Source organism: Bactrocera neohumeralis, unplaced genomic scaffold, assembly GCF_024586455.1.
Source record: "Bactrocera neohumeralis isolate Rockhampton unplaced genomic scaffold, APGP_CSIRO_Bneo_wtdbg2-racon-allhic-juicebox.fasta_v2 ctg3543, whole genome shotgun sequence".
NCBI classification, from domain to species: Eukaryota; Metazoa; Arthropoda; class Insecta; order Diptera; family Tephritidae; genus Bactrocera; species Bactrocera neohumeralis.
Window position 1 is genome coordinate 1 of NW_026090814.1, and position 10,999 is coordinate 10,999.

Below are 10,999 nucleotides of genomic sequence, written 5' to 3' on the forward strand. Positions count from 1 at the left end.
GAGCCTCGGCGGTGGCGCTCGCAATGCACACCTCCATCCCACAGGGAAGGCCTGTCGAGACGGTCATGATGTCATCCGCCTCAAACGGCCGCCCACGTGCTGACCCAACGAGGCCGTGGGGAAGGCCGTAGGACTGCACGCTGTGGGCGTCATTCGTCGCGAGGAGAAACGCGTGGCGGCCACCGCCTGCAGTCGTCGTGGAGAGATGGACTCGAAAGGGACCGACGGACTGAGGCTTATGCGCCATCACCTTGCGCAGATGCTTGGGCCTGCGCAGGACAGGGATCCACTGTGGGCTCTCCTTGCTGGCGTTGTCGTTGTCGCCGTCGCCGCTTCGGCCATCCGTTTCCTTGTTCGCCAGCACGCCGCCAGCCTTCCAAAATAGCTGAACGTGCATCGAGTGCACATCGCCGACGGTGACAAAAAAGACATCCTCCAAGGTGACCGGGACAGCGGACATTCACCTCGAAGAGAAGACCGTAGTCTGCGAGGTAGTGTCGCTTGCCACCTGCGAGGAAGTAGAACTGCTCCCGGTTGGGTAACCCGGCACCGCAGTTCATGATGTGCACGTCTCCGCCGGAGAGCTTCACCGGCACCAGGCGAGTGCGAGAGTGCAGACTGCCCGGACTAAATGGAGAACCGATGCCAGCGGTAGTGGTTGGCAGCCTCTCCGCGAGCGTGCCAGCGTGTTCCGTTGACGTTGTCAAGTGAGATTGGGCGTGTGCAGACTGCTGTTGCCACCTGCAAGAGAGTCCGCTTTCAGGGAGGTCGAACGAACGCTTTCCTGACGCTGCGCTCCTTCGCCGATCGGTGCGAAGAAGGGAGGGCGTCCGCGACTGTCTGCGGCAAGAGGCGAGAACGGTGGACGTCCTGGACCACCAACGGTAGGAGGAACCTGTGTTGGAAGAGCGTCAGCAATTCGTCGCTGCCGTCGGTGGTGGCGAAACAAGTAGAAGCAAAATCGATCAGCTCCGGGCTATACTTCTTTTCCTGCTCAAGGGCAGAGAGAATCGCGACAGAGGTGGCAGCGTTGGAGGAATCTGAAGAGGAGGGAGACAATCGCGATCCGCGGCCATCAGAGCGACCACCACGTGGCCAAGATCCTTCACATCTGCACCTGCCTGTACGCCGTCCATGCGCCGCGCGGCGCAGCCTGAGCGCGTATCCTTGCTGCCTCCCACCCCGCCAAGCTGCGCGCCACCCGCCTCCGCGCTTATGTAGATCGACCGCGGCGTGATGCAGCGATGTTCAAGACCGTGAAGATGCAGATGGTGAATGGCACAGAGGACATCCATGGCAATGGTGCGAATGGCGTCCTCGGGAAGCAGCAGCGATGCCTTGCCGCTCTTTTCTTTAAGCCCATTCATGTAAGTGAACAACGAGAGGAGTGGTGTCCGTCCTCGAGCCGCTTGAGAAGGTAGACGGGGCAACAAGAAAAAAGGTCTGCACGCTCGCATCGAAAGCGCTAGGGCAGGCAACGAGTGTCCTCTTGTACGGCAACAAGTTCATGTGCGGCGGCAGTGTCTGCAGTGAGCGGAACCACTTGGCAACGTCGGTCACGCCGCCTTCGGAAAAGTGCGCAGGTGGATGGGTTCCACGTAGCACGCGACGCCATCCAGTGTAGCCGCAAAACTCTCAGAATCCGTCAGTCTTTGCACGTCAAGGTCTTCCCCCTGTGGCGTCTTGAAGGGGAAGGCTGCATAAGTAGTCGTGATGGATTGCATGTTGTTGGGCCCTTTTGTGTCGTCGTCGCCGCTGTTATGTTTGGTTGTGTGTGTGTGTGTGTGTGTGTTTTAAAGCAAAAAAAAAAGGAAGAAAAAACTGTTTTGCGTATGTGTATGGGGTAGCCTATTGTAAAAAGGTAGTACGAATAAATAAAAAAGGTGGTTTTTTTTTTTTTCGATTAACAGCGGCTTCCGTCTCTTACGACTGCTTTATATATATATATATATATATATATATATATAACGGCGGCTTCCGAAAAAAAAAGAAAAACAAGAAAAAAAAAAAAAAAGAAAAAGGAGGGATGCCAGTAGAGATCCGAGACAGAGAAAGAAGGAGGTCACAGCTCACACAGTCGTCTTCGCCAAAAAACTCATTAGAGCACTGCCCACTTCCTCAAACGCGGGCAAAAGGTGCATTTTGTAAAGATCTAGAGTCGTTTTGCCTTCTTCTGTTTCATCCTGAGTTCTTTTCTTTTGTTACCCTTCGCTAATTCTCTCTCATCCTTCGCGTAGAGTGTAAACAAAAAAAAAACGTATTGGACACCTTCTCAGCTTTTTTCTTCAGTTTTTCTTTTTTTTGACGACTCCTGTCGGTGAAGAGAATGAGAGAAAAAAAAAGAAAAAAAAATGAGCGCAGGATTCTACGTGACCGAAAAAAAAGTTGGAGACTGATATAGAGAAAGCAGAGAGGCAAAATTGTGTGAGTGAGACAGTTGAATACGTTTTTTTTTTTTGAAAAGCTGATGACGATAAATAAAGATTCGGAGTGAGAAAAATAAAAAAACATATTAAAAAGAGAAACAACAAAAACGAAATAAATGGCGTACGCACATGCACGCATGTACAATTCATCAATGTGCACAAAAAAAAAAGCAGGACGCCGTCCTTTTCGCTTGACCAATCGCGAGCTTCCATCCTAATCAGTGCCACACGCTGGCAGACAGCCATCCGTTCTTTTGTTTGTTTTGTTTTGTTTTCTTTTCTTTGTTTCCTTAATTAGGTCTTGTCAGGAGGCTTGCCCTTCGTGATGCGGCTGGTGTACCCGCGCCGACACTGACACTGCCTCTACAGAGGGCAATTCCGGCGCGCAGACAGGATTGGTGGGCACAGCGTAGTATGCCTCCCGACGCGACAGCCGTCCCCGCGGTAAGGCCTCGTAGCTCATGTTGCTGGATGGTGGCGCGGCGGCAGTGTCCAGTGGGGCAGAGAGCACAACGCCCTCAAAGACGTAGTAAGGATCTTTCACGACGTGAACGTTGGCTAGAATATCCACACGGATGTCGTAGTCCACCTCTAGGCCGGAGGTGGACATGGTGGGCATGATATCCTCCTTAATAGGGATCTTGGGAAGCACCGCCGTGATGGTTTTTTTCTCCGCCTCCGGCTCAATGGCCGTCTTCGTTTCCTTCGTCAGCACCGTGGAGGACATCACCACCTTCGCCTTGACGGTCTTGAATGTCAGGTTCTGGATGAGGCTAAGTCGCGCGCCGTGGATCGTCTTCCCCGTGGTGTTCTTCACCACCACACAGAAGACCTGAATCTCGTTCTTGTCAATCTCGTATCGCTCCTTGTCAATCTTCATCTTGACAACGAGAACGTCTTCGCCACCGCCGAAACAGCACACGGCGGTGTCCACGCAAAGTGGGCCTCCGCGATCTTCGCGGCGGGTGTCAAGTGCTTGCCGTGGCATCCGAGAAAGGAGCCGTTGAGGACGGAAGGCTGCATGGGATTCACCGTAAAGAATTCCGAAGACGAGGTCAACAGTTTCTTGTCCGACAGCACGTACAGTTTCAGGTAGTAGCGCAGGCAAGCCATGCTGTTGCTGAATTGCCTGTCGCGGACCTTCACGCCGGTGTTGTACGTCGGTGGCAGCTCCGCCGGAAGCAAATAGCGGACAGGAAATTTGTAGGTGCCAGCGGGCAGTGAGATATAGCGGCCCTCCACCGCCGCCAGGACCGACGAGGCAGTCAGCGCAAAGGACCGGTTGATTTGCTCGTCGCCAGGCTCCGTCGCATTGTCGGACATGCCGGGACTCTCTAGCAGGAACGAATGATTGACCAGCTCGTCCCCAAAGGTGTTATTCGCGATATCGGCACCGGCTCTGTTGTCTGCACAAGGAGAGGGCTGACGAGACGGCGCGCGACTTGACTGCCGCTTCACGGAGAGCAAGTCGCCAACCAGTGTCGTAATCTCGCGATAGTACACGTAGTCTTGTGTGGTGATGCCGAATTGCACCTCCTCCGTCTTGGACTGCGAGACTTGATCGACCATCGCATTCACCCTCTCCTTTCCCACCACTTTGATGTGGATGTTGCGGACGGGAAACGCCTGAGACACCTCCAGCTCCACGTAGCCTTCAACCGCGTCTCCGGGATAGACGTTTGGGGTGCTAATGTGCACACTGCATTTAACAGCGGTCGACAGAGAGAACATTTTTAAAAGAGAAAGAAAAAGCAAAGGAGCGATAGACAGAGCGGTGGTGAATTGTACACTGAACGCGTTAAAAAGAAGAAAAGAAAAAAAGAAAGTGATACGCTGGGACAAAGTCTGTAGCGTCTTTGTAAGCAAACCTATTACCTCCAGATAAAACTCAATGAGGAAGAAAAAAAAAAGAAAGAAAGGAGGACACGGAGAGACCGAGGGGGGTGTACAGAACGGAATCCAGGTGGTGGTGGTGGTGAACAGGTGTAGGAGCGTACGTTCTTTTCTTTTACTGCTGTTTCTCTGTTGGTCCCTATTTCGGGGTAACGCAAATTGAACTGCATTCATTGTGTTTGCGGTTGTGTTCTCCGTTCTCAAGTGAAACAGTAGGAGTATTTTACATAAGAATCAACCAAAAAAAAAAAACACGAGGTAGCAAACCACAAACGAACAACAACAAAAAAAAAAAAAGTCACCACGCTGCCTAATTGTTCGCTTCACAGCAGCCATGGTACCACACCACTACCGTCTGCTGCAGAGGATTCACGACAACGTAGCAGTAGTTCAAATTACTGGGGGACTCTGCCATCGCTGCACGGAAAGAGCGCGAGCGGATGCGTTTTTGACCTTTCTTTGAAGCCCGTGACGCGGAAGACGAGCGCCGTCACTTCAGGGACATAACGAATCGGCTTCGCAACGGCGTCGCCGTCGTCGTCGATCTCGTCCATCGTGCCATGCTTGGAGGACTCTGTCGACACCGGCTTGACAAGCAGTGAGGTGACCATAGACCGGAAGAGGTCCCTCGCCGCGGACTTGTAGACTTGAAAATCATCCTCAAACTGATTCATGGCGCCGCCACCGGCGACAAGACGCCACACGATGTGGTACAGCAGTTCCTTTCGGTCATTTGCAGAAAGAGGGACCGGAGGTGCCCTTTGCTCAGTTTGGCGCCCTTACTGTATCCTCCATCGAAGCTCATTTCGTCCTCGTCCTCACTATCGGCTGCGTCAACTGCACCCTTGCTGTGACTCGGCGATGCTTGCGTCACAGTCGTCACCGCGGTCTCTAACAGTCCACTGCCGACGGCAGCCAGAGGCTTGAAGGAAGAGAGCACGGACCTCATCCGCGATGACAACTCCGCCGGGCAGCAGTTCCTCCACGCGCTTCACCACCGGCATCGACGGAACGTTGTTGGCCTCGCGCGTCGCAGAAGGCCGCTCTCCACGTCCAGATCCTTCCCTACCTTGCGGACCACCTTCCCGTCAAGAAGGAGTTCATCAAAAGGAGAGAGATCCGTCCATCGGCAATGCAGTTTCTCAAATTGAACGATTCCATCCGCCGCCGCAGGAGTCGCGCACCCATCGCTTGCGCCGGTCTGCCTCGACGGAAGACGCACCTTTGGGGTGGCCGCCTTCAGCGCGTGCTGCAGTGTCTCGTCCGTAAAGAGGGACAAAAGAAAGCCGGGGACAAGGCCATCGTGAAAGCGCAGGGAACTCGCGGAGACCGCGGAGGATGGGGAACGCAACGCCACCGCTACTACTGCTGCTGGCACGATTCTCCGTGAGTGTCAGCTCCCCTTTTGCAACGTGGTAGCGATACCGTTCAAAGACAGCGCCACCGCCGCTCTTCTCGGCCAAAGGGAGAGACCCCATTTTTGCATGAACTCGGCCACCCCAGTCATTTCGGCGGTGGGAGAATTCGACGGGGAAGATTGGGAACCTGATGGACGCAAAGCGGCCACACCCGAGGCTTCTTGCGTAAAGACAAAGCGCTCCTCGCTGAACATGTTTTTTATTCTTCTCGCTCCTTCAGAAGTCAAGAGAACGATAGAGGAAAAAGGCTGGTAAAGAGTTGTCTTTAAAGATAAGGAGTCAGAGAAAAGAAGTACCTATTAAAACGAGGTAGCGGCGCTGTTATCATTGTTTGTTTTTTTTTTGCTCCATGACGCGACACCGCATGTTGTTGGGCACTGCTGTTTGATCTATTCGACGCACAGAAATGGTGACACATTGGCATGGAATGTGAGAGAGAGAGATGCACGCCGTCTCTGGCATTTTTTTCTTTTTCCCCTTCCTTTTTCGCACGGTGAAGTCACACGTTCCCTCGTTAACGCGCGCAGATAATTTGTTGGAAGAGACCAGGGGGAAACAAAAAAGAAGATCACACCGAACCCATCAGAGAAAGATAAAGACAAAGACCGCATTCTTCATCAAAGCCCACGCACCCAAAAGCCGTTGTCCCTTCTTTGCTTTCCACAAAAGAGAGGACAACACACACACGCACACAGTGAGAGAGAGAGGATCATCAAAAAAGAGTGGTAGAGACGCAATTCTTTCCTTTGAAAAAAAAAAAAGCGCCGTGCAAATCCCAAACTAGACAGAAAAGAGAGCCAGACTCTCTCTTTCCATCCTCTCTCTCTCTTTTCCCTTTCATTCTCACTCGCACGCTCGCTGCTCAGACAAAAGACTTCTTTTCGAGGAACCGCTTGAGGAAGTAGAGCTGGAAACCAGACATGAGAATAAGCGCCACCACCTGAAAGATGGACCAAAGGAGCACGCGCTCATTTGCGTCCTCGACGGTGCTGCGGTGGTTCCTCTGCTGCGTCCGCAGCGTCGTCTGAAGCGTCTGAAGCTTCTGCATTGCAACGGTCAGCGATTGCACCTTCTTCTCGATCGGGTCCAACTCGGCCACCGCCGCGGCGTAGTTGTGGTTGATGTCATGGCGGAAGTGCACGTTGGCCAGCACGGTCGTGAAGGAAGAGGCGGTGTTGCTCAGTTGAAACGTAAGGACGGACGGCTGTGCGTCGGCATCCCAAATGTACGTCCCCTCCTTCGCCGTGGCGCCGAAGTCGCGGAGCACCGCCTTCTGCGGCGAGAGCACCTTCACGTCGAGGTACTGCTCGTCGGCGACGGTGAACTGAAACGTCAGCGTCGTCTCCGGCTGCGATCGGCTCTGTCATTTCAAAACCTCACCCGCGGCCACCTCAACAGTCAGCGCGGCGGCCGGTGCGAGACAGAGCGCGATGCAGGCGAGAACGACCACGGCCGTCAAGAACGCGACGGTGCGGGTGCGGGCAGACATGATGGTGGTGGTGGTGGTGGTGATGGCGGCAAAGTTATGTCGAAGAGCAAGGATAGAGACGGAAAAAGTGAGGAAAAGGGACGTGAAGGCAAACGAATAGGAAAAAACAAACCACCAAAGACAAGAGATCTTTAAAAAAAAAAAAAAAGAAACGAAAGAAGAGAGAAAAGAGACAAAGAGGAGTTCTTCTGATCTGTTGTATAGCAACGCGAAACAGAAAACAAAGAGGGAAAGCAAAAAAAAAAAGAGAAGAAGCCGCTGTCCGGCAGCGTCCCTACCACGGGTAGGAGGCAACCACCGTGCAGTCACTCCGTCTCTTCTTTCTCTTTGTAAGCACATCATGGAAATCTCATCACCCATGCGCCACGTTTTCGCTGTTGTTCTTCTTCTTCTCAATAAACAAAGACTGGCATTGTCGACGAAAGGGGAAAGGAGGGGGCACAAGTCTGTGAAACAAAAGGAAAAAACGTGAATTGACGGTGACCAAAAAAAAAAAACAAGACTCCGAGATTCAGTTTTGCTGTCTTTCTTTTTTTCTTTTTGTTGAGGAAAAGCAAAAACAGTAACAAATCAACGGCAGTGAGAGTAGTAAACCTCGATGGAATGCGACTGCAGAGTGGAAGCTCAAACGACGATAAGGACTTCGTGAGTGTAAAAAAAGGAAGAAAAAGATGTAAATTGAAACTGTTTAAAAAAAAAAACTAACGATAAGAAAGATTTTTGAAGAGGGAACGGAGAATCAAAAAAAAAGAGAATGAGGAAAGACACTGAAACACGTGGAGAAACGTGTGGAACTGGAGGCGCGATGCCCTGACCGTTGAGAGGCACATCGTTCCACTTGAAATGAACACGGAAAAGCAAAGACGTTTGGGCCGTTTCCATTACGGAGACATGAGGGCCTCGTGAACCACACCGTAGTGGAGCTTCACGCCCGTCTTGACGCACGTCTCGTCGACTTTGAACCTTGTGCTGTGATTGGCAGCGGTGCAGTCGAGCGCTTCGTTGTAGGAGCCGATGCCGGCGTAGTTTGCGGGAACCTCTTCCGCGAGAAAGGCGAAGTCGTCCTCGGGCTTCAACGCGGTCGACAGGTACACAATGTCGCTCTTCTTTGTCAGCACCTGCGCCGCCGCGCGCTCTGCCACGCCAAAGGCGTCCCGCATCGCGTAGCCCTCCATAAAGATAATCTCGTACTTGGCACCCGCTGGCCGTCACACCCGCGACCGTTTCCTCGAGATACTTCATGGCCTTCTCGCGGACCTCCGCGCTGCCGCAGCGGAGCGTGCCTTTGAGTTCCACCCAATCCCCAATGACGTTAAAGCTGTGCGTAGAGGAGTGCACTGCCGCAACGGTCAGAACGAGCGCACCGCTGGACGGCAGACGACGGGTGACCATCGACTGAATCGCCGTAATCACCAACGCCGAGACTGCGATAGGGTCGACAGACAACTCCGGCATCGACGCGTGCCCGCCGCGACCCATCACTTTGATGATGAAGTTGTCGGCGCTGCTGAACATCACCCCGCGCCGAATCGCAACGGAACCGGTTGGCGTCTCCTTGTAGAGCAGAATGTGCTCGGCAAAGGCCATCGTGACGCCCTTGGCGCACCCGGCCTTGAGCATCTCCTTCATGCCGCCAGGGAAGAAGCCCCTCCGCCGGCTGGAAGAGAAAACGCACCGTGCCGTCGACCTTGTCGACCTCATTCAGCAAGAGTTGGATGGCCCCGAGCAGCATCGCGGCATGGCCGTCACGGCCGCACGCGTGATTGACGCCTTCCTTCGTCGACTTGAAGGGGACATCCTGCCCCTCTGCCACTGGTAGCGCGTCGATGTCGGCACGTAGCAAGATGACTTTGTCGCTGTTCCCTATTGCGTCCTTAAGTCCACCCAGAACCCAGTCGGGATCGGGTGCGTGATTGTCAGGTGCTTCTCCTCCGGATCAAGCTTCTTCAGTTCCTCGAGGAGGTAGGCGACGGTGTTCACCTCCTTGTAGCTCAATTCGGATTCGCGTGACGGTGGCGGTGCTACGCGACGATTTGGTCAAAGACACCTTCCACCTTCTTGTCCACCTCATCGCGGTTGAGGGCGGGCACAGTTGCTCTGTCTGTTTGCTTCAATTCGAAACGTCGACAGGAAAACTAGACTTCAAACAAGAACACGAGCAAGAAAAAAACACGAAATCTACTCCCGTTTCAGCAAGTTCCGAAAAGCGAAAAGGAAGAGACAACGGCAGGGGGAGGGGCTTGCAACACTAAAAAAGGGGGTACAAGAAGAACAACAGAAGCAACACAGAAGCATCCACCTCCAAGCCATATTAACGTTGATCCGAATCAGTGAAAAAAAAAAAAGAAGCGTAAAAAAGAACTGAATTGCAGTTCTTGTTGAGTGAAGTAAATAAAAAAATAGAAATTCTCGGTTTACCGGAAGGAGGCTGAACCAAGATAACAATAAGCGATTGCACATGTGCACTTTCGAATGGAAGAAAAAAAAAGCAATGGGTAGCTGCGTTTATCACCGTCAGCAGGGCAACGCTTTAAAACCAGCAAAAGAAGAAAAAAAGAAAGACGGGAGGCACAGCCAATGACCTTAGACGTTGGTGCGCTTGTTGACAAACTCGAGCACATCTTTCATCACCTGACCACGGCATACCTCGGTTAGCACCTCGTGAAACGCACCAGGATACAGTTTGTAATCCTTGTCCTGTGAGGTTGCTTCTTCATAGAAGCGCATCGACATCGCCGGACTGCAAAATGCGTCGTCGCTGCCATGGACAATCAAGAAGGGGAAAGAAGACTTGTTGCCTTCCTTCACTTGTGCGAACATCTGATCCTGTGCAAAGAAGTAGTTCATGACCAAAACGTGCACGCAGTGAGCCGCCGGACAAAACGGGTCTTGCAGGGCAAGCTCCGCCACTGGCTTGTTCGTCGACACCAACTTCGCCTCCAACTTCGTCACGGGAAACTTGGGCAGGATGTTCGACATGCAGGCGCCACCTTCTTCAACAGCGCACTGACGAAAGAAGCACCAAAGGCAGGTCCGCTTAGAATGACGCCTTGGAAGTACTCCGGATCACGCATGGCCACGTGCGTGGCGATAAGGCCGCCCATCGAGTGTCCCAGAAGAAAGCGGGGCAGCTGCGTCAGCTCCGGGTACTTGTCCAGCATGTGATGCACGAAGAGCTGGTAGTCGTCCACAAAGTGCGTGAAGCGTTCCACGTAGAGGCGAACTCCCTCGCTCCCTCCCGCGCCTTGATTGTCGACCGAGAAGCACACGTAGCCCGCCTCCGTAAAGCGCAGGGCGACGGAGTCGTAGCGGCCGCTGTAATCCCCCAGGCCGCTGATGATGAAGACGACGCCCTTCACCGCCTTCACCTCGCGCCGCGGCCACCACTCGACGAAACGGAGCCACAGGCCTTGCGCGTTTTGGATGTAATTGGGGAAGAGTGTGGGGTCAGGAGGGATGCGGCTCGGCTTGGCGTACGGCAGATCGTGCCCCGCTCGGAACCAGCTGCACATTGGTAATGGAGGAAGTGGCGGTGGTAATGCAATAAGAGAAGTGGGAGGTGTGGAAAGCAATAGAAGAGAGAGAGAGAGAAAAGATGCACTACGCGAAACGGAGAGCAGGGAAGTCTGAAGGCAAAAAGCAGTCAGTGTTTGGAAAACAGGCGCATGAAAGAAAGCAATTGGGGGACAAGAACTCGCGTTGAAATGGGGCAATGGAAGCTCCAACACCCTCCATGGATCTTTCACCAGGTCGTTCTTTTCTGTTGTCTCTTT

At 53.1% G+C, this 10,999-nt stretch overlaps 1 protein-coding gene and 1 pseudogene across 1 annotated transcript; both read right to left on the minus strand.

Annotated features, from left to right (window-relative positions):
* Window positions 1-8,107: 8,107 nt before the first annotated feature.
* LOC126767006 (N-acyl-L-amino acid amidohydrolase-like) lies at window positions 8,108-9,686 on the minus strand (annotated as a pseudogene).
* Window positions 9,687-9,809: 123 nt separating this feature from the next.
* Window positions 9,810-10,738, minus strand: LOC126767007 (monoacylglycerol lipase-like). Its single transcript, XM_050484634.1, is given in 2 exon segments — window positions 9,810-10,210; window positions 10,213-10,738. Coding segments are annotated over 2 exon segments (927 nt in total).
* Window positions 10,739-10,999: the final 261 nt, after the last annotated feature.